At 46.8% G+C, this 26,954-nt stretch overlaps 1 protein-coding gene across 1 annotated transcript in view; it reads left to right on the forward strand.

Moving 5' to 3' along the window:
- Positions 1-26,954, forward strand: part of GRINA (glutamate ionotropic receptor NMDA type subunit associated protein 1) — a gene marked incomplete in the record, with an annotated part of 1,506,806 nt that overhangs the window by 792,011 nt on the left and 687,841 nt on the right. The window contains 1 exon segment of the mRNA XM_044067718.1: positions 12,127-12,255. Within this exon segment, the coding sequence (XP_043923653.1) occupies positions 12,127-12,255 (129 nt within the window).

A 26,954-nucleotide genomic window follows, 5' to 3' on the forward strand; every position in this document is an offset into this window, starting at 1 on the left:
TTTGTCCCTAAAGTTTGTTCCAGTTTCTGCTTACAACAATCGTTAGAACTTCCAGTCTTTTTTCCAAAATATTCTAACAAAGCGGAATTTATATTCCACACACTAGATGTCCACAGGCAGTTACGTTTTTACTTAGACAGGACCAAACAAACAAGGAGAACAGATCAGTTGTTTGTATCCTTTGCAAACAATAAATTGGGCAAAGCTGTCACAAAGGTCACTATTGCCAAATGGATCAGGGACTGTATTACTCAAGCTTATTCTTATTCTAACAAAGAGCTTACCACCTCTGTCAAAGCTCATTCTACAAGGGCTATGGCTATTTCGATAGCATTTCATTCTAAGCTTGCCATTAGTGACATTTGTGCTGCAGCTACTTGGTCTTCCCCACACACTTTCATTTCCCACTACAAATTGGATGTGGCATCTAGAGGACGAGCTTCATTTGGTTCCACAGTGCTCAGGAGTGTTTTCCAATGAGCCACCCAGGATTTAGGTGCTAGGGACGCTGTCCCATCAGTACAGAATGTAGGCGAGATAGGATCACATAACATCTTTTAGTTATGTACTTACCATAACTTTAGTTGTTTGGGATCCATCTCGCCTACATTCCTAATAACCCACCCTCCTTCCCCCTTCCTTGGAGATCAGAGGATATCAGAAGATCCGAATACTGTTGTTTCATCTTGAAACATCTAACAATGTTATATAAACAAGTTATGCATGTGTGCATGAATGCGGACAAACAAGATCTGGGGGATTAGTGGTGGTGCATCCTGGGATAAGAAATAGCTCAGCCAATAAGAGGCCTCGCTCTATAGCATAGCGTGCCGAGTCGGAGCCGAGGGATCGGCTCCGAGCCCATCAGTACAGAATGTAGGCGAGATGGATCCCAAACATCTAAAGTTATGGTAAGTACATAACTAAAAGTTAAGAATTTTTTGTGGTGACAGTAATTTTCTCTGCGATTACAATGGCTGACCAAGAGAAGCATCCTAAGTCAAGTTTCAAAAGTGCCCAAAATGTGGCCAAAAGATGTCTGTAACAGACAGCCATGTAAATTGTGTGTACTGTCTAGGAGCCCTGCATTTACAGGATAGCTGTTCTATATGCCATTCCTTCTCCTCCAGGGTCCTACAGGAAAGGAAAAGAAAATTAATAGACAGAGGTTTGTTGAAACCATCCTTCCAAGAAGCTCTGAGCGACCAAGATGGATCCAGCAAGTCCTCAAAGTCTTCTAAGACTTCTGAATCAAAGAAATCAAAAAAATATTTGACTTCGGCTCCACTGCCATCGGAACTGACCATCTTTTCTTTTTGGAGATGTTCCGCAGTCTTGGAACTGGTATCCGAAACTCCTAAGAGTCCATTATTACAGTCGGTACCACCTTTGGTGCGCTCATCTCGGTCCTCTATCAGCCTTTCTGATCTGGATGTGGATTATGTGGTGCAGAAGCTGTTATGGGCACCGGGCTTGGCAAAAATATTATCGGCTTCAACCCAAATGGCTTCGGAGCCGAAGACCCTTACACCAGCTCAAACTGTTCCTCCTCCGAGCCATGCTGGTCCTTCGGAGCCGAAGGAGTTAGACTTGTTGATTGTGGAACACTCAGAGCTGACGCCTGCTTCAGTGTCTTCAGCTCCTTTCACTCTGACATTCTTGGTGCCGATCGAGGACTCTAGGAACTGACACACACTGGTCAGGTCCGGGGAGGATAGTCGGACCGACTTGTCTTTTCCAACTCTGCCTCTCGGGGCTTCGGCTCAGATGAGCTCAGCTCCTACCTCTGGTTAGGAGCCCGCTGTCCCAGTGCTGGGGGTATCGACGATTTCCTCGCATCAGAGCAGAGGTGCTTTTAATGCCATGAGGAGAGTCATGTCTCCTAAGACATCCTTGATCTCCGGTCTGGCTTCCTCCTCCCTTAAAACACCTGTGTATGCTTCTGCCTCACACATCCTGACCAAGCGTAGAGACCCAGAGCCTCAGGAAGCCCAATTGGCTGGCCCTTGCTTTTCCGAGACCTCGCCAGAAGCTCCCACTGATGAGGTTCCCAGGAAGAGATTGTGTAAGAGTAAACATCTAGACTCCCCCCCAGGAATCTTTAACTTCTGATACTGACTTGGATGAGTCAGAAGGGTCCCCACGGTCCCCCTCTGAAGATATCTCATTTGTTGAGATACTTGAAATCCTGAGGCAGAGGGGTGACTGGCAGTCCAAAAACCCTACTGAGGATGAGTCAGATGTCCTTCAAGGATGCATCTGCAGTCATCACATATGGGTTGTCCTGCCTCGGACAGCCCTTCGGTCGGCCGGATTCCAAAGTCTGGGTCCGGCGTCGGCTGATGTCGCATTTTCCTCGACGTCAGAGTGCCTGGGGTATAAAAGCATCCACCGACGCCATCTTCCCCAGTCTTTCTTGCCGCGTGGTGCCCGAAGCAGAAGCAGTTCGCAAGTGCCGGTCGGCCAGCTCCTGTAATTCAGCTACCGAAGACTTCAAAAAAGCTAAGTACCCCGTTGGGGACTCTTTCTTGCCTCAGCCGATGTCAGATAAAGTTAATAATTGTTTGAGTTGTGGGAAACAAATACCTCATAAGGATTTCCACTCTTACTGCCTCCCCTGCCTAGGCCCAGACCACGATGTCTCGGCCTGTTCAGCCTGTGCTTCCTTCAACCGACGCACTCTTAGACGTCGGGCGGAGTTTGCAGATGAATTTTTTGGGGCTAGTTACTCGTATAAGATGCCGTCGGAGACTCCAACTTCTCATTTAGTTAAGAAACGGAAGGACAAGGACCGACCCACGCGGACCGTGGTTTCGGCTGAAACCCCGGCCAGGCCTACCGCGAGTGTCTCGGTCTCGGCTGAAACTGAGTCCTTGGTACCTCCTATTACCGAAACCGCTCAACCGACTACCTCGGTCCCGGAGGCCCCGGCCGAGTCGGTTATTGAATTGCCAACAGAAACTGGTGTACTGGAACCTTCCAACACCATTCCTTTAGACAAATCCACACCAGCACGTGGTGCAGCCAGGCCTCCTGCTTCCATGTCCATTAAGGCATTCTCCAGGGCTAAAGCTGCTAAACTTTCAAAAGCTTTGCCTCCCAAGGTTATCCCTCAGGGGCCCTCTACTGGTTCACAGATTCTAAGCTTAGCAGAGGATCTTATCTCCTTAATTAGGGGCTCTCAACCTCATCCGGACAGGGGCTCTCAACCTCCACCAGACAAAAGGCCCAGGGTTGAGCCCTCTGATCCCCTCTCCTCAGATGAGGCCTCTGATGGCTCTACTCCCTCAGACCACCAGGAGGAGGCTTTTTCGGCCTACGAGGATTCTGATGCAGAGGAATCTATTCCCTCGGCCTCCCCTCCTGAAGAGTTTTCCTTTGGGGAGACACTACACACCATGAGGGAGCATTTCCAATGGCAGGGCCAGGAATTCTCTGATTCCAGGAAAAGATTAAGGACCTTTTTACATTTGCCTCAGCATGGGCCTTTAGCTATTCCTCCTGTTTTAAGTGTAATTGATGATGTGTACTCTGACTCTAGCACAACCCCTGATTCTCTTCCTCCGGCTCCTGCCAAACCCGATAGGTACTACAGGGTCCCGGACTCGCATTTTTACCTTTACAAGGCCCACTCTGCAGATCCAGAAACTATCTCCCAGGGCCCTAAAGGGGTTGCAGCAGCCACTGCTAAAAATCCCCTCCCCTCAGAAAGGGAGTCCAGAGCTTTAGAGAGATGGGGCAAAAAAGTGTATACTTCTGCTACTCTTTCAATGAGGGCATTAAATTGTCAATTTCATATGATACAGTACCAAGAGTATTTGTTAGATGAATTGCATAAAAAACTGTCTTCACCTGAACCCCTAGACCGTAAGTCCCTTCAGGATCTGGTACATAACTCTCAACAAGTTAGCAACCATTTCTTGCAATGTGGTTATGATGCATTGGAAGCTTCATGTAGGTCAGCTATGACTGGCGCAGTCGTACGTAGGCATGCTTGGCTGAAGGAACAATCTCTGCCAGATCATGTTAAAGCAAAGCTGCTGGATGCTCCACTGGAAAAACAAAAGTTATTTGGCTCCACGGCTCAGGAGGTCCTAAAGAAATTTGAAGAAAAAGCAAAATCAGTACAAACAGTCAAAGATTTTCTCCAAGTACAACCACCAAGATTCAGCAGGAATTGGCCTTCCAAGAATTGGTCCTTTCCAGACACAGAGAGATTTCAGAGAGGCAAGAACAGGCGTGCCAGAGGTAGAGGGCAAGCTAGAGGCTCCTACAGAGGACGTCAGTGGCAGCCTCCCAACCAGAGAGGTAATGCAGGACCCTCAACTGCTGCACAAGGACAAGCTCAATGACTTTACTTTGACACCGCCAACCAGGGCTCAATTGGAAGCACCTTTGGGCAGAAAGCTTTCTTTATTTTAAAAAAATTGGCACAGTATTACAAGGGACAAATGGACACTACAAATAATAGACAAGCAATACAGGTTTCATTTCCACACATTACCAAAAAGAAAGGGCATGCCAGACCTGCCACCAAATCAAAGGGCAGAGGCTTTGAAACAAGTTTCCAGCTTAATGCAAATGAAAGCAATAGAAAAAGTCCCTCTCTCAGAACAAGGCCAAGGGTTTTATTCCAGACTATTCCTTGTTCCAAGAAAAGAATAACAATGGAGGCCTATTCTCGACTTGTCCGCTCTGAACACCTATCTCATTGTACCAAAGTTCAAAATGCTGACTCTACAGCAGCTCTTTCCCATGCTGGGCAAGGGGTCTTGGCTGGTAACTCTAGACCTCAAGGAGGCATACCTGCATGTCCCTATCAGACAAAGTTGCAGAAGATACCTCAGATTTCTTGCAGGGTCAGAGCATTATCAATTCTCAGCATTGCCCTTTGGCTTATCTACTGCACCCAGAGTATTCACGAAATGCCTGGCATCAGTAATTGCACACTGCAGACTTCAGGGGATGCAAATATACCCATATCTGGATGACTGCCTTATACAAGCGGACAGCCAACAAACTTTGGTAAAACATTTGAATTATGCCATTCACCTACTTAAGGCCTTGGGATACACAGTCAACTTTTACAAATGAAGACTTGTTCCATCCCAAAGAATAACCTTCCTGGGTGCAGATCTAGATACAACCACCCAAATGGCCTTCCTCACAGAAGAAAAACAAAGTCAACTACCAGATTACTTCAGAAATCTGACAAGACAAACCCAGCTGACTGCAAGGAATATCCTGCAAGCCCTGGGTTACATGGCTTCTTGCATACTACTGATTCCGCAAGCAAGTCTACATATGAGGAAACTACAATGGTACCTAAGGAGTTTATGGACTCAGCACAGTCACAGCCTGGAAACTTTGATACCACTTATTCCATGCCTTCAAAAGGAATTTCTGTGGTGGGCTCAATCAAGCCAGTCAAACAGGGGTCTGCCTTTCAACAAACCAATAGCCAGCCAAACCATTGCAACAGACGCTTCAGACCACGGATGGGGAGCGTACATGGAGGGCAGATGCATTCAAGGTCTATGGTCACAAAAAGAGCTATGCATGCACATAAACCAAAAGGAAATGCTGGCAGTGATACATGCAGTCGAAGTCTTCAAACCTTTTCTGCATCATGGCCATCTGTTAATAAGGACAGACAACACCACGGTTATGTGGTACATAAACAAGCAAGGAGGCACCCACTCCTATCCTCTTTGCAGACTGGCAATGAATTTATGGGAACTTTCCTTAAAACTCAATATACAGCTGCAATCCTAGTTTGTGCCAGGGAAAGACAATATACTGGCGGACAGCTTAAGCAGAAATATCATGGATGCACACGAATGGATGCTGCACCCAGACATCTTTCTACAGATAACGCAATCATGGGGGAGACCGGACTTAGATCTTTTTGCCTCCCCCTACAATCATCAACTGAAGAAATTCTGCTCAAGGACATACCACCCACAAGCATGGAAAGTGGACGGCCCTCTCTTTCAGCTGGAGAACTCTAACAGTGTATGCATTTCCGCCTCTCCCATTAATGACCAAGGTTTTACTGAAGATCAGGACAGAGTAGCCAAAGGTGATTCTGATAGCTCCGGACTGGCCAAGACAGCACTGGTACCCACTGTTAAAGAGCATGTCACGTACAAAACCATGGCCTCTTCCTCTATGGCCACTTCTGCTGACACAGCACAATTACAAAACTCTGCATCCCAACCTGAAAACCTTGCAACTAACAGCCTGGAAAATACCTTGACTACTCCTCAGGATAAGCTATCCCAGAGAGTGAAAGATATTATTATGGAAGCTCGCAGGCCTTCCACAAGAAAGGCATATTCAGCAAAATGGAAAAGATTTCACATTTGGAACACTGCAAAGGGCCTAGATGCGACAGTGATGAGCATGGCACATATCCTGGAATACTTGGCAGAAATGTTCCACAATGGTCTGTCTTACTCCTCCATTAAAATTCATGCTTCAGCAATTTCAGCAGAGTACAATACTGATCCGCCTGTCTTCTCTCATCCTCTCCTAAGACAATTTCTAAGAGGAATCAAAAACATCAATCCTCCAAGGAAACCACCTCTACCTACTTGGGACCTTAACTTCGTGTTGGAAAAACTAACACTGCCTCCCTTTGAACCAGCAGCATCTGCAGAACTACAGTTCCTGTCTTGGAAGACTGCCTTCCTTCAGGCCATAACCTCAGCAAGAAGAGTATCTGAGTTACAGGCCCTTATGGCAGTACAGCCTTTTCTTATTTTTCATCAGGACAGAGTTTCACTGAGAACCAATCCTACATTTATGCCAAAGGTGGTATCCAGGGTATCATTAAATCAAGCTATTCATTTACCTACCCTTTTCCCAAATCCACAAAACAAAGGGGAAAAACTTCTACACACTCTGGACATACACAGACAGTTGCGCTACTACTTGGACAGAACTAAAGGTTACAGGAAAACTGACCAGCTGTGTTGGTAGCATATGCTGCTGGTACACAAGGAAAAGCAATTTCCAAACAGACAATTTCAAAATGGATAGGGAATTGCATTCGTTTGTGTTACTCCTTTCATGGAAAAACTGTGCCAGCTAACATTAGACCACATTCCACGAGAGCCACAGCCACCTCCACAGCCTTCTTAAGAGGGGTGGCTACCAAGGACATTTTAGAAGCTGCTACATGGAGCTCCATGCATACATTTGCCAAGCATTACAATTTACCTTTATATTCCAGATCCAGAGCAGGCTTTGCTACGGCAGTCCTGCAGGGCATTTTAGCTACACCATCCTTTACATAGTTCCTCCACCCCCAGATTGGCTATGGTATTCTACCCATATGTGATGACTGCAGATGCATCCTTGAAGGACATAGTGCAGTTTTGTACCTACCATAAATGTAGATGTCCGATAGGTATGCATCTGCAGTCAGGTTTACCCTCCCTCCTTCCCCTCAGTGGTATTTCTTGGGTACTTACCCCTCTAATAGCTAGCTGGGGGGATCTATTATGGTGTATTTGTTTTTTATATTGTGCATGTTTGGATTTTTATTGCATCTCTCCAAGTTTAGCCTTCCTTAGAGGGCACCTGGCATCTGGGGCAAGAAAAACTGAGGAAGATGGCGTCGGCGGATGCTTTTATACCCCAGGCGCTCTGACATCGGGGAAAATGCGACATCAGCCGACGCCGGACCCAGACTTTGGAATCCGGCTGACCGAAGGGCTGCCCGAGGCAGGACAACCCATATGTGATGACTGCAGATGCATACCTATCAGATATCTACATTTATGGTAGGTACAAAACTGTACTTTCTCCTGAAGGCTTTCAGGTCTTAGCCCTCCACCTCTTGGGTGTCTCCGCCCTTCAATGAGCTGATGCAGCTGGTCTCACGAAGGGCATGGAAGTCTCAGGATACTATGGAGCCTGTTCCTAGGAGGCCTACTAAGTTCATGTCTGCCCCCTTGACAAAAGGTGTGCTAGTTTATGCCATGGTAGTGGCGGCAGTCACCAAAAAGGAAATGTCTGAAACTTACTCATCTGTCCATCCTCCTAACAGCGACTCCAGGATCATGGATAGATATGGGAAGCGCATGTTTAGTTCAGTGACTTTTGCTCTTCGCTCAACTATTTAAACCATTTTACCAGATTACAAAACGATCTCCTTAAAGAGCCAGGAGATGCTCTTCAGAGTGCAGTAGCTGGAGGAGCTACTGACAAAGTTGCCGCCCAGCTTGCTACCCTCAATTCTATAGTAAACTCATCCATGTGCCTCATTTCATATGCAACTGGTGGAATGAGTAGGGCAGCGGCTACAGGAGTTGTCTTAGGAGATACTCCTGGATGCACTTGTGTTCCGTCGCAGAGCCCTTCAAGTCATCCTTCATGAATACCCCCTTTGATGGCTCATCCCCTTTCGGACCTAAAGTGAAGGAAACCTTAACCAGGTGTGAGCAGGATGGAAAGACTCTGTCTGCCATTGGGGTCCATTTTTCCACCCTTTGCAGACACTACCGTAAGGGTCAAAAGGGAGGAAAAATGTGGTTCCAAAAAGCCCAAGGAGCCTTTCAAGACACACATGGTGAACCCCCCTCCAGAGGCAGAGGAGGGGGCAATAATGGAAGATGCCGCCTCGTGGCAGAGGGAGTCCGCAACACCAAGGTGACAGAGATCACTTCTCTGGGAAGCCCTACCAGTGCTCCTGAAAGGAGGCCTGACTGTCCTGCTCTGGAGGCAGTCGAGGATCGCTTATCTTTGTACCCAGACGCCTGGCTCAAAATAACAAAAGACAACTGGGTACAAAGTCTCATTTCCAGAGGATACCTCATCCCATTTGCCACACCTCCTCCACCCATAAGAAAAATGCCGGACATTCCACCCAGTTGCAGGGAACAAGCAACAATAGAGAGGTCCAAACGTTGCTAAGAAAAAGTCATCCAACCAGTCCCAGCAGACCAGACAGGATCTGGAACTTACTCAATATTCTTTTTAGTTCCAAAAACGACGGGGGACTGGAGACCCATATTGGACCTCAGCAGACTGAACAAATCTGTAAAAAAAAAAGAGAAGATGTCCTTCAAGGATGCATCTGCAGTCATAACATATGGGTTGTCCTGCCTCAGGCAGCCCTTCGGTCGGCCGGATTCCAAAGTCTGGGTCTGGCCTCGGCTGATGTCGCACTTTCCCCGACGTCAGAGCGTCTGGATATAAAAGCATCAGCCGACGCCATTTTCCCCTTTTTCTTGCCGCGTGGTGCCCGAAGCAGAAGCTGTTCGCAAGTGCCGGGCATCAACTCATTCAGGCCAGGGAGTCCACGCTGTCACTCTGCAATCAACTGGGCATCACATTCAACTCAGAAAAATCTGGTTTGTCGCCATCGCAGCATATCGTTTTTATCGGAGCAGAACTGGACACCACCACACTAAGGCTTCCACTAGAAAGAGTGTTTCTTCTTCATCAGCATGTCTGCATTCTGATATCCAGAGACAAAGCAAGAAGTTCTGAAATTGTTAAGACTGATGGCAGCAGCAGTTCTAGCCATACCACTAGGTCATATGCACATGCGAATACTACAGTGGCTGTTCACTCAGTGGTCTTACCAAGGGCTTTCCTTGTCTCACATGATAATCACAAATTCCTGCAAAAAGGCTCTTCAGTGGTGGTTGACCTCACTTCAGGTCATGATAGGACGCCCATTTCTGCTACCCCCTCCTGTGGCCACAGTGACCACAGACTGTTCCATGATAGGGTGGGGGCGGTATTTTCAGGGAAAGACAGCCCAAGGCACATGGACCGATCAAGAGACACATGTGCATATCAGTGTCCTAGAGATTAGAGCAGTACTTTTGGCGTTGCATTACTTTCAGGACTTTCTTCCTCTGGGTACAATTGCGTTTCAGACAGACAACATCAGTGGTCTGGTATTTGAGCAAACAAGGAGGAACTGGGTCTTACCCTCTTTGTCGCGAGGCTCTCTGAGAATGGCATTGGGCTATTTCCAGCCAGAGCTTTCTGTTGGCAACGCACATCTCGGGGAAATCCAACGTGATAGCAGACAAGCTGAGCAAAGCAATTTTGTTGCCCCATGAGTGGTCTCTCAAGAAAGAAATAGTGGACAGGATATTCCACAGGTGGGGCCAGCCTTGCTGTGACCTTTTTGTCAGTCACATGAACACGAAATGCAGAAGCTACTTTGCCCTGATTCCCTCTCTGGGAGAAGGCCCAAGGGACGCACTCATACACGATTGGCTTTTGGGTCTCCTCTATGCATTTCCACCAATCCTGTTGATACCCAAGGTTCTACAGAAAGCAAAAACCCTGGGAAGGGCCATCATTATAATAGCTCCTCATTGGCCTCATCAGATTTGGTTCCCCTTCCTTCGACTTCATCTTTTGGAGGACCCTTGGATTCTGGACCCAGTTCCGGACCTTCTGATTAACTCGTCAGGACAACTTCATCCCTCTCTGCAGTCCCTGAAGCTGACAGCTTGACTGCTCCAATTCCCATCATAGCCAGGTTCCATAACCTTTGCAATGAGACAAAGCAAATTCCCTTATCCTCTCATAAATCTTCTACAAGGAAGCTTTATCTTAGCAAATGGAAAAAAAATTCTATATGGGCCTCCAAAAACAATATTTATTCTTACCCAAGCCCCTATGGGCCTCCATTTTAGAGTTCTTGACTATGATTTTCAACAAAGGAGCTGCTTCACCTAGCTGACATTTCAAATTTGCATCTCTGATTCGAAGGATTGAATATTTTGTCACACACGTTATCCAAAGCCTTTCTCAAAGGGACCTTTTATATTAGACCACCTGTGAAATCTCCCTATTCTCCATAGAATCTAAATTTTATGCTTTCCCGTATAATTCTTCCGCCATTTGAACCAGATTCCTCATGTGACCTCATATTTTTGTCATGGAAAACCATCTTTTTAGTAGCTGTTATTTCTGCCCTCAGTGTGTCAGAGCTTTAGGCTTTATCCATCAAGCCTCCTTATTTGATATTCCATGCTGACAGAGTCGCACTTAGAACAAACCCCTCCTTCTTTCCCAAAATTTGCACTGAAACTAATCTCAACCAAGTTATTGATTTGCCAGTCTTCTTCCCCAACCATTCAAACAATTAGTACATGCTGCACAAACTTGATGTTCACAGACAGCTCAGATTTTATTTGGATGGAACAAAAGATTTCAGGAAATCAGACCAGCTTTTTGTTTCATTTTCAGTCTCCAGGAAGTGAGGACCAGTGGCTAAAACAACTATTTCTAAATGGTTATCTTGATTGTATCACCTTTGCTTATTCAGCTGCTAACATGCCTTTACAGCATAAAATTAAGGCTCACTCAAACAGGGCTGTTTCTACATCCTCTGCCTTTTCTGCCAGACTTCCTATTGATAACATTTTCACAGCAGCCACTTGGTCAAAACCTCATACCTTTATCACTCATTACAAAGTTGACAAGACCTCCAGGGACCAGGGCCTCCTTTGGATCCACGGTCCTGAGAAATATACTCCCATGGGCCACCCTTGGTTGATAGTGCTTGAGACTCTACCCATCAGTAAAGAATGAATGGTGAGATGGAACAACTTCATATAAAGAAGTTATGTACTTATAACGTTCCATGTGAGTTTTCATCTCGCCTTCATTCTTACATCCCTCCCTCCTACCCCCTCCTGGGCTTTTAGAAGACCGAGATGTTGGATCCACCCTGGTTGCTCAACCCTTCTATACCTTCTCTTGGGAGTGAAAGAATTACATATGGTATTATTATACGCAGCAAACAAGATCTTAGGTAACTCTAGGTGCATCATGGGATAGGGACTTGGCTTTGAGCTATTTGAAGACCTCAAGCTTTGCAGTTGGCCGACTCGGAGCCGAGGGATTGGCTCCGAACCCATCAGTAAAGAATGAAGGCGAGATTAACAACTCGCATGGAACGTTATGGTAAGTACATTACTTTTTTTTTTTTTTATACTCCACTGTTCTTTCACCAGAAAAATGAGTTGACGTGGGAGAAATTTGGTGCAGACTTGGTGTGGTGTAGAATTAATGTTATCATGTTTGTCCCCCCACACTTTTTTCAGAGTAAGTTTGACTTTATTTTACTGTTTTTCTGTCTTGCAGTCTGTTATAACATTGTGCATGTCGTATATGGTAGGAATGGTAGCCAGCTTCTATGACACTGAAGCAGTTATAATGGCAGTTGGAATCACAGCTATCGTATGCTTTTCTGTTGTTCTCTTTTCCATGCAGGTAAGTTTAAATAAGTCTTCTGTATGAAATGTGTTTTGCAGATTGAATCAGCATCCACCTTCCAGATACTATAGAATGCCAGTGGCAGCTTGGTCACTTGTTAATGAAGAAGACATACAGTCTGGTGCTTGCATGTACTTGCTATCTTTTCATGACTTTCTTTTTGTGCATTGCTTATACATAGATCCACTGTTACCTGTTTTCATCTGGTTAAACATGTGGTTGTTGGATCTGACCGGATCTAACCTGTGCACCGACTCTGAACATTCTTTGGATCGAAGGCTCTGAGTCCTCCCCTAAACATATTTCCCTGAACTCCACCCTAATACCTCTGATCTTATTTGCTGCCTGAAGAATTTGGAAGTGTTCTCGGGCACTCTCATATTTTACAAATGTATTCTTTTGATTATAACTATTTCTCATCTTCCTTTGGAGAGTTTTTACACTCTGTATTACTATTTAGATTAGTGTGTTTGTGGTTTATTAGAATTAGGTTAGGTTTAGATTTAGGGTTAGATATAACAGATGGGCAATTTAGTGGTGTCAGTAGTACAGCATTGCTGTGAACTAGTTAAATCGACAGTTTTCATATACTTAGATTGTTAGTTTTTTTTCTTTAACATTAGAAAGTTTTTGGTGTGGTTGATGTCCTTCTATTACCATGTTGCATTAAAAGTCTGACCAATATACCAAAGACTTGAGCTTCTGCAAGGTATGTGTGATGTTGCACATAGAACACCTGACATCTACTATAAAAGTAATGTCTGCACATCTGCCACCAGTCCGAACGACAGCTTCCACCGTTCGTCTGAGCGCTGAAAGTTTTCTACAATTCAGATAAGTGCCCTGTTGGGGAAAACCTTTAGTCTGAAGTAGGAACTTCATTTGTCAGCAACCTGTGGGATACGGATCCGATCTCGGATCCGAGCTGGCAACTTCTAACATAGCATAGATCCAAGCTCCTAGCTCCTCCCCCTTACCCGTAATCCCCTGCCTGCCCTAACTGACCTCAGATCTAGTTTGCCGCTCTTCAAGCAACAGCTAGGTTCAGAGCTCTTGGCGTTTTGTGAGAAAAAAGATTTTATATTTTTTCTTCTGAGTGACTGGTTGTGTGGGTGATAGGTTTACCCTTTTTACTTTTACAACTTGTTTTATTTTAAGTATAATTCTCCCTCCCCCGCTGGTCATAGCGTGTGTGTGTGACTGGATGAGGGGCCTAGTGAGTGTGCTTACTTCAGTATGTCGGAGGCCCCTAAAGCAATTTTTTCGAAATGCACCGAGTGTGGTCACAAGCTTTCACTGGCTGATGGCCACACTTGGTGCGTTAGGTGCCTTGGGGTTGAACGCCTCTCATCGGGTTGCACGATTTGCGCTGCGTTCAACCCCAGGGCACTCAAAGGTCGAAGCTAGTTTTAGCGGGTCTTCTACCCCCAGACTCTGCTTCGGCCTCCGGTGCTTCGGTGCCCGCTACCCCCCCCCCCCCGGTAGCGGTCACCCCTGCCTCCCTTCCTCCGACCGGGACTCAACCTCCCGCTTCGGCTCCGGAGGATAGGGAGGCCAGAAAAGAGAAGCGGCGGGAGAAGCACCTTAAGCAGCGGGCCGAGGACTCTTCATCGGCCCCGCCCGCCAAGAGGGCTTCCCCGTCCAAGTCTTCTCTATCTCCTCCTCCTCGGATCCGATCCCCTTGTTTCTCCCCGGGTCCCAAGGAGGAGGTGATCCGGTCCCCATCGAGGTCATCGAGGCGACACTCCAGGTCTGCCTCGGTGGCCTCGTCGAGGTCCACCTTTAGCATGTCTGATGTGGATATGGACTGGATGATGAGGAGATTCATCCAGGCCCAGATACAGATGGGAGTGCTCTTGCCTCCCCCCCCCCCTCTGGGGGGGAGCTCGACCCCTTTTTTCACTCCTATAGCTCCTTCTCCGACCCGCATTCCGGGCTCGGAGCCGAGCCACGTTGGATCCGGGGGTAGGTCGCAGCCGACCGTGCTGGGCACTTCGGCTCCGACTTTTCCCTCGAGTCTGTCGGATCCGACCTCTCGGAGCCATGGGCCGAGCTTCGGATCCGAGGGATTCGGTGTGCTTTCGGCTCCGTCCTGGTCGGAGCACACTGGTGCTTCGGATCCGACGTTTTCAGCGCCGGGTCCGATCCCCGCTTCAGATCCGAGTGGGAGTCGGATCTCGGATTCTTCTGAGAGCGGTTCCCCCTCGGCTTTCACTGCGGTGGAGAGGGCACTGTCGAGTGCTTCCAGGCCTCCGGTCCTGGCTTCGGCTCCCTCCTGCACTCCTTCTCATCTGATCCTGGCTCCCCTCATCCGGACCTCTGGGCAGCCTGCCTCAGCGCCTTTAGGAGTTCCAGTCGAACAGGTTACAGCCCGTGAGGACTCCTCGGACAGCCCCCCCCCCCCGAGGAGATTCCCCAGAAGGCAAAGTGCAAAAGGAGGCACATATACTCCCCTGCGAGTCTCACAGAAGATACGGACTTGGATGAAGGGGAAGGCTCCCCGAGATCACCCCCTGAGGATGTCTCCTTTGGAGACATCATGGAAATGCTCAAAATCAGAGGTGGGTGGTCTGCCCCCAAGGCTTCCTCTGACGAGTCCGTATTCCTTGAGGCGTTCGAGGCAGGACCATCTACCTCTTGGGTGTCCCCTCCACCCGACCCCCTGGTGGATCTCATATCCTCTAGGGCTTGGAAGGAACCGGACACCGTAGAGCCAATCCCCAAGCGCCCAGACAAAATTTTGAGCCCCCCTGCAGAGAGATCACATTGGAGCAGCGGTCCCCCTGTGGATGCCATGTTGGTGGCTGCAGCCTCTAAGAAAGCGTTGGCTCAAGAGAGCCCCACGGTTCATCCTCCGAGCAAGGAGTCTCGCACGATGGACCGTCTTGGGAAGCAGGCCTTTAGTTCAGCGACCTTCTCTATTTATCTACTTTGCTCAGGCAGGGACTATTTTCTCGGTCTGGCTCCACTATTAGGATTAACCATCAACATGACCAAATCCTCTCTCATCCCTACACAGATGCTAGATTTTATAGGGGCAAGACTGGATTCCAGACAGATGCTTGCGTTCTTGACTCCAGATCGACTTCGGAACCTGATGTTACACGTGCAGGCCATTCTTCATCTGCAAACTCCTTCGGCGGAATTGATTCTGAGGGCCCTAGGATCTATGGCGGCTGCAATCCCTCTGCTACCATTGGCCCGGTTGAACATGAGGGTTCTACAGTGGACCCTCCAGGTACAATGGTCCCTGTCTTGCAACCCACTGTCTCACCCCATTTCCTTAAGCAAGGTTTGCAGAAAATCGCTCCTGTGGTGGCTCCAGTCTCCCAACCTCCACACGGGCCGTCCCTTCTCACTACCTCCACCAGTCGACACAGTGACCGCGGACGCTTCTCGCCTGGGGTGGGGTGGTGGGGCATTTTTCAGGCAGAACAGTCCAAGGCACTTGGAATGACGTAGAGACCTCTTTGCATATCAACGTCCTAGAGATGAGAGCGGTGCTTTTGACGTTGCAAGCATTACATAACTCTCTTCCGGTAGGGACAATTGCGGTACAGACAGACAACATGTCGGTAGTCTGGTACATCAACAAACCGGGGGGAACCAGGTCTTACCCCCTTTGCCGCGAGGCCATGAGAGTGTGGGAATGGGCGATTTCCACCAACCGCTTTCTCATAGCAACGCACATTCCGGGACGGTCCAACATTTTAGCAGACAGGCTCAGTCGTACTATCCTGACTCCTTACGAGAGTGGTCTCTCAACCACCGAGTGGCAGAGCAAGTATTTGCCCAATGGGGGCGACCTTGTTGCAATCTTTTTGCCTCTCCTTCAAACACCAAATGCAACGATTACTTCGCTCTGATCCCCCCTCCGGGGAAGTCCCCGAGAGACTCTCTAGTTCATGCTTGGCCTCCCGGTCTGCTTTATGCTTACCCTCCTCTACCCCTGATGTTGAAATTGTTACAGAAAGCCAGGCAGCTGGGGAGCAGAATGATCCTCATTGCCCCATTCTGGCCTCGTCAGACGTGGTTCCCTTACCTATGGTCTCACCTAGTGTATCCACCATGGATTCTGGATCCCATTCCGGATCTCATCTCTCATCCTCTCGGTCTTCCAACTCCGAACCTGGTCAACCTCAAGCTGACGGCTTGGTTGCTCCAGTTCCACTCCTCATAAGGACTCCCGGGATTTCATCACCGGTTAAAGCCATTCTTGTAGCAGCTCACAAGCCTTCCACCAGGAAGGTTTATCGGAGTAAGTGGAAACGCTTCACCATTTGGGCAAAACACCGTAGTTTAGACCCGTTTACAGCCCCTATATCGTCGGTTCTAGATTTTCTAACCTCTCTCTTTCACAAGGGGGCTAGTTCTTCCACAGTCAAGGTACAACTGGCAGCAGCCTCATACTATCACATGGGGCAAGAGTCTGGCCCTCTTATCACTTCCAAACTGTGTAAGACCTTCCTCAAGGGTACCTTCCTCCTTAGGCCTCCAGTTAAAGAGGTGGTACCTCCATGGGATTTATCCTTAGTCTTGCAGGCCTTGACTGGTCCCCCATTCAAACCGGCTGCCACGGTTGATCTCAAATTTCTCTCTTGGAAGACGGCCTTTTTGGTGGCCCTAACTTCAGCCAAAAGGGTATCGGAATTGCAAGCCCTTTGTGTCAAACCACCATATTTGGTTTTTCACCCGGATAGGGTTTACCTCAGAATCAACCCGTCCTTTCTACCTAAGGTATCTTCAGAAGCGAACATCAATCAATCCATAAATCTCCCAGGGTTTTTCCCCAACTTTCATAACAAAGGAGAGTACAAGCTTCATTCCGTAGACGTACACAGACAATTACGTTTTTATATCCACAGAACTGCTGGTCATAGGCAATCCTATCAGTTGTTTATCTCCTTTGCCAAAAGTAATTTCGGAAAATCAGTTTCTAAGGTTTCTCTCTCTAGATGGATCTCGAGTTGTATTCTGTTAGCATATCAGAGTTCGGGAAGGCCTGCACCTCAAGGAGTCCATGCTCATTCTACTAGGGCCATTGCCACTTCTGCAGCCTTTCAGGCTAGGGTTCCACTGGATGACATTTGTTCCGCAGCCACTTGGGCTTCATCTCACACCTTTATCAACCATTATAAAATAGATGTTGTTTCCCGAGGTAGAGCGTCCTTTGGCTTTAGGTATGTAGGTATCTTCATTTGTCTGGAACCACCCCCCCCCTCCTTCCCCCTGACCGATTGGATCGCTCTTGTGTTATTAGCACGTGTTCCCATTGGGACACCTGTTATCTGTTGTGCTATAGGGAAAACTTGATCTGAGGTCAGTTAGGGCAGGCAGGGGATTATGGGTAAGGGGGAGGAGCTAGGAGCTCGGGTCTATGCTATGTTAGAAGTTGCCGGCTCGGATCCGAGATCGGATCCATATCCCACAGGTTGCAGACAAATGAAGATACCTACTCAGATGGAACGTTATGGTGAGTACATAACTTCTTATTATCCTTTTGCTACTGCAAGCTTGTTAGAGGTTAATGTCTTCCAAGAAGGGCAAGTGCCACTGTGGAAGATAAATTCCACACAAAGGCAACCACAACCAGTGTCTTTTCTGTCTGGGTTCCGATCACAACTACAAGACCTGAGCCATCTGTTGATTGCTCATCCCTAAAACACTCTACAGTTGTCTGTCTACCCATAATTTAGATCTTGAAAACCTGAGACTAAAGCGACTAGCGCTAGGTATGGTATTCCAGGTCCGTCGGGTGAGCCCCCCCCAAAGAAAAAGGCGAAAAAGGTAAGGCCCGAATCTTCAGCTGCACCTCTGATCCTGGACATCCCTCTCTAGGATGGTGAAGGCCCGGAGGTATGTACGCTGTCTGGTCTTGCTCCTGTGGCGGCTACTGATTTAGAAGCCACTAGGGAGGGTTGCTTCAAGTCCGCAGAGGTACTGCAGACATCTGTTATGGACGGTAAGGAGGAAATATGGCTCGCTCCTTCAAACGTTCCTCATAGCATCTCTCCTGCCCCTTACATTTGGGTTTTGCTGACATTGGGTCTAGAGCCCAGGGCTACATTGGCCCTTCCATCCCAGCCTTAGGTGTAGGCCTTCCATCTTGAGAGGAAGTCTTCCCCTGACCGACAAGCCTTTTCCCAAGGGGTTTTGAATGCCTTTCTGGTACTAAGGCCTTCCATCTTGCAACAACCTACTCCAACATCTCCTATTTCCTCTCCACCTAGGAGTACATCTGCTGAACAAGAGTCCTCTGAAGAAGATGAATCCTCTTCAGATGAATGCCTGGCTTACTACACTCAAGCTCTCCTCTGGGTTATGCCTTCCCTGAAGTTGATTCCAGCTGTGGAGATTCTTCTGAAGAGGATATTACATTTGGCGAAACTGCCTCCAGAATGAGGACATTTTTCAAGTGGGGAAAGGTCCCAGGTTTTGGAAGTACAAAGGAGGTACTGTGACCTCTTACAAGTAGATTCTCCTGCTCCTTCAGCCATTCCGCCTGTTTTGCCAGCTTTCCAAGATGCCTTTCTTGCAGCATCAAAAACCCCTTACTCACAGCCTCCTGCTCCTAAAAGGCCAGACAGGTTCTATAAAGTCCCTGAAAACAGTAGTTACTTGTAAAAATGTCCTATTGTAGACCCAGCTGTAATTTCTCTCTCACTGCTGATAACCCCACTAAATTACTGCCCTTCTCCAACCTCCTGCCCTCAAATAAAGACAGTAAAGTGATGGAGAGAATTGAGAAAAAGGTCTACACCTCTTATACTCTGGCTTTAAGGGCAATTAATTATCAAGCACACATGTCCAAGTATGTTCTGGCCCTACTTTCACAGGCCTCTAAATTGCTAACAGATCTCCCAGACTCTGCAAAGTCTCATTTTTTTGCCCTCTTGGCAGTTTCCTCCCAGGTTATCAGGCATTTCTTAAAATGCCGTTACAATGCAGCTGAGGTGTCTGTAAGATCAGCAGTATCTGGTTCTGTCCTCAGTAGATATTCCTGACTGAGATTGCAGCCTTTGCCTGAGGACTTCAAGGCAAAACGTATGCATGCACCACTGGACAACACCACCCTGTTTGGTTCTAATGTTGCAACCCTGTTCAAATCCCTGCAAGAGAAAGGAAAAGAACTTCAGGAACCAACATATTTTTGTTTCCCCGGTTCCTAAATACCATAGGAACTACCCTTCTAGGCCTAATTATGTAAGGAAGAGACCCATGCACCTTCTCAACAATACAAGAAGGTTACATACAGGCAGACACCTCCTAGGTCTCAGCCATCCTCTGCTCAAAAGGCCCCCTCTCCAAACAAGCCAGGTAGTTTGTGACTACCTGGCAACTTTCTCAGAAATCCCTCTTTCCCACTCACTTTCTCATTTCCTTTCAAAATGGACAAGCATTACCACAGACAAACGGGTCTTGTCTCTTGTACAAGGAGGTTACTACATGATTTGGAAAATCACTCCTCTCTTCATGGAGATTCTACAACTCCCAAACGACCAGATCCACCTTTTCCCTCAGGTAATTCAACACTTGCAAAAACTCAAGGAACCATACAGGAGGTTCCCTCCTTGGAAATAGGAAAAGGGTTGTACTCCAGGTTGTTAGTTCCCCAGGTCCTTGGAGACCAATTTTAGACGTGTCCCAACTCTGTCTGTTCCTTTAAGTCCCCACCTTCAGAATGCTCACCCTGCAAACTCTGCTTCCACTCTTGCTACCTCAGGCTTACCAGGTTTCCTTAGACATAAAGGATGCATACCTTCACATCCCCATCCACCCTCTATTCAGGAAATTCTTACATTTTTCTTTTGCTTCCTGTCATTTTCAGTTCTGTGCTCCATGGATATTCACAAAGTGTTTGGCACCTGTTATTGCCTTTTACATACTCCAGGGAATTCTCATGTACTGCTGTGCAGACAACCTGCTCAATCAAGCAGAACAGCCTCAGTGTGGGATTCACCATCAGCTACAGCAAGACTTCCCTTTCTCCTTCTCAGGACCAGGTTTTTGTAGGTTGCAGAAGGACAAGACCTTATGATGGCTTTCCTGCCTTTGCAAAAGGTGCAGTCACTGCAGACTTGCTTCCAACAGTTGCTTCCTCTGTCCTCTCTGACTGCCAGGGAATTCCTGTGGATGCTAGGGTACATGGCCTTGGTTATACCAATGCTACCCCTAGCCAGACTCCACATGTGAAAGTTCCTGTGGTACCTAAAAGCACACTGGTCCCAGCATGCTCATCCACTAGAGTTTGTCCTTCCACTTCTCTGCCTAAAGAAAGAATTGCTGTGGTGGACTCAATACATTTGTCAGAATCCAGGACTCCTCCTTCAGTCACTTCCTCTAGTTCAAGAAATGTTCACAGATGCTTTAGATCTGGGGTGGGGAGCAACTCTGTGGAGCCTAAAGGTCCAAGGCCTGTGGTCTCCCTCCATAAGGAAGCAACACATCAACAACAAAGAGCCAAGGAGTCTGATCCTGGACCTTCAAGCCTTCAGGTCATCTCTTCTACCAGGTCCTTTGAGGCTGTGCACAGACAACACCACAATTCTCTAATCTGCAGATTAACAATCCAAGCTTGGGAGATTTGCTCTTCAAGCAGAGGTAACTTTGTGACAGCTGTTTATATTCCCGCATCTTAAAATGTTCAGGCAAACACACTGAGCAGATCCATGACACAAGCCCACAAATGGGTGAGCCACAGGGATGTGTTTCTGGACATTCTTCATTAGTGGGAGAAGCTTGAGCTCAGAAGCAGTCACTCACACTGCTGGCTCAGATCCAAGGTCGGATCAAAGACCTATCCATAATGAATGACACTAGATAACACAGATTTCAAGTTATGGTAAGTACATAACTGTTTTTATAAGGCATCCTTTACATTAGACCTCCCAGGAAACCTGTTCCTCCTCCCTGGGACCTAATTTGTGTTTTGGGAAAATTGACCCAGACTTCTTTTGAGCCTACTGTGCCTCAGCTTCCCTAAAATTCTGCACTTGGAAAACTGTTTTACTAGTACCCATTAGTTCTACTAGGCAAGTTTCAGAACTCCAAGCTTTAATAGCTTCACAATCTTTTCTGATTTTTCACAAGGATAGGGTGTCCATTTGTACCAACCCTTCCTTCATGTCTAAAGTGGTTAATAACTTGTCCCTCAATTGGTCTATTCACTTAACCACCTTTTTCCCTTTTCCTCAGAACTCCATTGAAAGGGTGCTGCACACCTTGGATGTACACAGACAACTCAGATTCTGTTTGGATAAGACCAAATCCGTTAGAAAGTCTGATCTAATTGTTTGTTTCCTTTCACCCCAGGGCACTAGGAGTACCTGTCTCCAAACAGACTATTTTTTCTTGGATCTCTAGGTCAATTTATTTTTGCTATGTTTCTTGGGGGGATGACTTTCTTCCTCTGTTAAGGCCCACTCCACTAGAGCGGTGGCTTCCTCTGGAGCCTTCTTTAAAGGCCTGGACACTGCTTTTATCCTGGAAGCAGCTACTTGGTCCTCTGTCCATACATTTACAAAACACTACAACCCGGATTCTATCTCCAGAGCAGGATTTGCTAGAGCAATTCTGCATGGATGTATGCAGACTTCTTGTGCTCCTTAACCCCCCTTTCTCACTCATGAGCTTTGGTATTCTCCATCATGTTATGCAAACCGGCATTCCAAGTTATACTTATGTACTCCAAAATACTTGTTTTAATTTCATTTGATATCGTGTTATAATAGCTTACTCAGATGTTATTCTGTTTTCTATATTACTGTGTTGCTCAAATGTTGTTACTCTGTCTTCTATATTATTGTGTTTTAGTAGTTTTTGAAAATTGTATTGTACTTGTTAACTTTGTTGATATTAGCTTTGTAATAATTCTATATGGAGCTTTTCTCTTCAGGCCTCCATTGAAAATGGACTTTTCCAGTTAAAAAACTGCAAATAAGTAAAATAAATACTGCAACATGGGAATAGAAGGACATCAAGTAGTTGTGTAAAATCTTACCGTAACTGTAGATGTCCTTCTCTTCCATGTTGCAGTATTCTGTCCCACCCTCCTTCCCCCTTGGTTCATGCTCTTCTTTGAATATTACCTAATTGCCTCTTATCGTTGGACTGATGTTCTGACTGGAGCATTCAGTTTTAAAGATGGCATGTGCAGACGTCACTTTTATGGCAGACTTTGGCTGTTCTTTGTGCATCATCACACGTACCTTACAGTAGCATAGGTCTTTGGTATACTGGCTGGACATTCGGTCACCTAGGTGGGGATCTCCCTCATGTTATGAATACTGCAACGTGGAAGAGCAGGACATTTATGGTTATGGTAAGGTTTTACGCAACTTTTCTTTATCTTTATTAGGACTTAGCTGGGAATATTTTTTTATGCTTTATAATGGGTGAAATGCAGGGCTTCAAGAAGCATGCTGAATGTGGACACAAAGTTGTCCCGCAAGGTCTAAATTCATTTTGTGTACTGTGTGCACTGCACACTTGGATTATGATTAACCAGCAGGATTGTCATTATTTAGTGGTTCCCTGACCAAGAAGTTATACAAATCAATACCCAAAGACAAAACCAAGGATAAAGACAAGGATAAGTCTGAAAAACTTGAGAAATCTATATTGGAAGTATCTAGGAAACATTCTCTGATTCAGACTGCACCGGTAAGACTGGAACCAAAATCACCTTTCAGATGAACAGACAGATGTCCTTCAAGAATGCAACTGCAGTCCTGACATATGGGTTGTCCTGCCTCAGGCAGCCCTTCAGTCGGCCAGATTCCAAAGTCTGGGTCCGGTGTCGGCCGATGTTGCCCGCTCCCCGACGTCAGCACGGCTGGAGTATAAAGGCATCAGCCGACGCCATCTTCTTCAGTCTTTCTTGCCGCGTGGTGCCCGAAGCAGAAGCAGTTCGCAAGTGCCAGTCGGTCAGCTCCTGTGTTTTTTCAGTTACCGAAGTCATCTAAAAGCGAAGTACCCCGTTGGGGAACATTTTTTCTTGCCTCAGCCGATGTCAGAACAAATTGAAAAATGTAATAATTGTTTGTCTTGTGGTAAACAAATACCTCATAAGGACTTCCATTCTTATTGCCTCCCTTGCCTGGGCCCAGACCACGACGTCTCGGCCTGTGCTGCCTGTGCCTGCTTTAATAAGCGCACTCTAAGGCGCCGGGCAGAGTTTGCCGAAGACTTTTTCGGAAACAAACCTTGATCAAACACTTGGATTATGTCATTCAATTGCTGCAGGCTTTGGGATACACAGTCAACATTCAAAAATCAAGACTACTGCCATCCCAAGAGATTATTTTCTAGGAGCAAAGCTGGACACACAGCTACAAATGGCTTTCCTCACAGAGGAGAAACAAGAACATTTGACAGATTACTTCAAAGACCTAGCAAAACTAACCCACCTGACTGCAAGGAAGACCCTGCAGGCCCTGGGGTTCATGGCATCTTGCATTCTTCTAATTCCTCTGGCAAGACTACACATGAGAAAGCTGCAATGGTACCTAAAAAGCTTGTGGTCTCAACACAGCCACAACCTAGAAGACATAATACCACTCATACCATGCCTGCAAAGGGAATTTTTGTGGTGGGCTCAAGCAAGTCACTTAAACGAAGGCATGCCTTTCAACAAAGCTCCAACAAGTCAAACTATTACAACAGATGCCTCAGACCATGGATGGGGGGCGCACATGGACGGCAGATGCATTCAAGGGCAATGGACTCCCATGGAAATGCATCAGCACATAAATCAAAAAGAGATGTTGGCAGTGATACATGCAATAGAAGCCTTTGGAAAATCTCTTCAGCAAGGTCATCTGCTAATACGGACAGACAACACCACTGTCATGTGGTACATAAACAAACAATGGGGCACTCATTCCTACCCCCTCTGCAGACTAACAATGACTCTTTGGGAAAAGTCCCTGAAACTGAACATCTACTTGCAATCCCAGTTTCTTCCGGGCAAGGACAATGTTCTGGCAGACAGGTTGAGCAGAAATTTCTTGGATCCACATGAATGGATGCTACACCCACGCATTTTCTCACAAATAACAACTGCATGGGGAAAACCAGACATAGACCTCTTTGCATCTCATCTCAATCATCACCTGGAAAGGTTCTGCACAAGGATACACCATCCTCTAGCCTGGAGAACGGATGCTCTTTCCTTCAGCTGGAATGCCCTAACAATTTATGTATTCCCTCCTCTACCTTTACTCACCAAGGTGTTACTGAAGATCAAGGCAGAACAACCAAGAGGGATCTTGATAGCTCCAGACTGGCCAAGGCAACACTGGTATCCACTACTACTGAGCATAACGCACACCAAACCGTGGCCCTTGCCTCAATGGCCTTTGCTCCTGACTCAACACAATGAAGCTGACAGCTTGGAGGGTTCCATGACTGTGACCCATGACTCCCTCTCTGAAAAAGTTCAGGAAATCTTGCTGGAGGCACGCAGACCTTCCACCAGAAAAACCTATTCGGCCAAATGGAAGAGATTCATCATCTGGAATGTCAACAAGGGCCAGGATGCATCACTGAGGAACATACCTCAGATATTAGAATACTTGGCAGAAATGTTTCACAGTGGCCTCTCATACTCTTCCATCAAAATCCACGCTTCAGCTATCTCAGCACATTACAACTGTGATCCACCTGTGTTCTCGCATCCCTTGCTAAGACAGTTTCTAAGAGGGATAAAGAATATCAAACCTCCAAGGAAGCCACCAGTTCCTGCATGGGACCTCAATTACGTCTTGGAAAAATTAACTCTTCCTCCTTTTGAACCAGCAGCATCTTCAGAAATGCAATTTCTCTCTTGGAAAACGGTTTTCCTGTTGGCAGTCACCTCAGCAAGAAGAGTCTCAGAGATACAGGCCCTCATGGCAGTTCCTCCTTTTTTCATCTTTCATCAGGACAGCGTTTCTCTTAGGACCAATCCTTCATTCATGCCTAAGGTGATATCCAGAGTGTCTCTTTACCAAGCAATTCACCTGCCTACCTTTTTTCCTAACCCTCAAAATAAAGGGGAAAAGCTGTTGCATACTTTAGACATTCACAGACAACTACGCTACTACTTGGACAGAACAAAGATCACCAGGAAGTCTGACCAACTGTTTGTAGCCTATGCTGCTGGAGCACAAGGAAAAGCAGTCACCAAGCAAACTATTTCAAAATGGATTGGACACTGCATCAGATTCTGTTACTCTTTCCATGGAAAAAGTGTGCCAGCTAATATTAGACCACACTCCACCAGAGCTATGGCCACATCCACAGCCTTTCTAAGAGGAGTGGCTACAAAAGATATTCTAGAGGCTGCTACATGGAGCTCCATGCATACATTTACCAAACACTACAACCTGCCATTATTCTCCAGATCCCGAGCAGGCTTTGCTTCGGCAGTCCTGCAGGGCCTTCTAGCTACACCATCTCTTGCTTAGTCCTACCACCCCCAGCTTGGCTATGGTATTCAACCCATATGTCAGGACTGCAGTTGCATTCTTGAAGGACATAGTACAGTTTTGTACCTACCATAAATGTAGATGTCCGATAGATATGCAACTGCAGTCAGATTTACCCTCCCTCCTACCCCTCTGTGTTTTCCCTTGGGTCCATTTCCCCCTTTCCTATTAGCTGGGGATATCTGTTATGGTGTATCTGTTTATTACTGTTTTGCATGTCTGGAATTTTTGTTTTTTCCATTCACAAAATTTAGCCTTCCTTGGAGGGCACCTGGCATCTGGGGCAAGAAACACTGAAGAGGATGGCGTCGGCTGATGCCTTTATACTCCAGCCGTGCTGACGTCGGGGAGCGGGTGACATCGGCCGACGCCGGACCCAGACTTTGGAATCTGGCCGACCGAAGGGCTGCCTGAGGCAGGACAACCCATATGTCAGGACTGCAGTTGCATATCTATCGGACATCTACATTTATGGTAGGTACAAAACTGTACTTTCCTGGACTCGGTTCCTCCTCACCTCACCCCTAGTTCTCACAGGAATCGGTGAGCCCGAGGCTTCACTCTCCGATTCTCTAAGAAAGGAGGAATTCTAGACCACCTTTGGTGACCTCTTCAACCTGATCATCTCGAAGTCTTATTGAACAGGATGTTGACAGGATGATGAGGAAATTCCTTAAGAGACAGAGTCAACTTGGAGTTCTCTTGATGCCATCCACTGAGAAAGTGCCAAGTACAGGTCCAACTTACTCTTCTCTCTTTTCTTTGATGCTGGTAAACCCAAGCTAGAACTGGTCATTTTGGCTCTGAGCCGCACTGAGGCACTGTTGGGGTTGATAACATGGTGACTTAAACACCGACAGCATCTCCATCTCACTCAATACCATTGTATTCAGATCAAGAAGAGATTCAGAGCCAAAGCATCGGTGCTGGGGTCTGGGTAGATGGAGCAATACTGACATTGTTGGAGTCGTCCTTGCCCATCGGAGCTTTGGCTGTTAACAGCTTAGATCCGAAGTCCGCTTCAAGGTCGAGGTGCATTGGCAAAGATAAATCTCTGTTGTCCTTGGATAGGGCTAGATCCGCGAAGCTGATTGCATCCTCAACCTTTGAGATTTTTCTTAGGGTCCTAGCTATACCTAGGAAGAAGACTCCTCCATCCAGTTAAGTGCGACCCAAACCCACCAATATACTTCCTTTCTTTCCACCTTCCTGTCAGATAGGGACAGT

This window comes from Protopterus annectens, chromosome 3.part1, assembly GCF_019279795.1.
Source record: "Protopterus annectens isolate FY-2018-M chromosome 3.part1, PAN1.0, whole genome shotgun sequence".
NCBI classification, from domain to species: Eukaryota; Metazoa; Chordata; order Ceratodontiformes; family Protopteridae; genus Protopterus; species Protopterus annectens.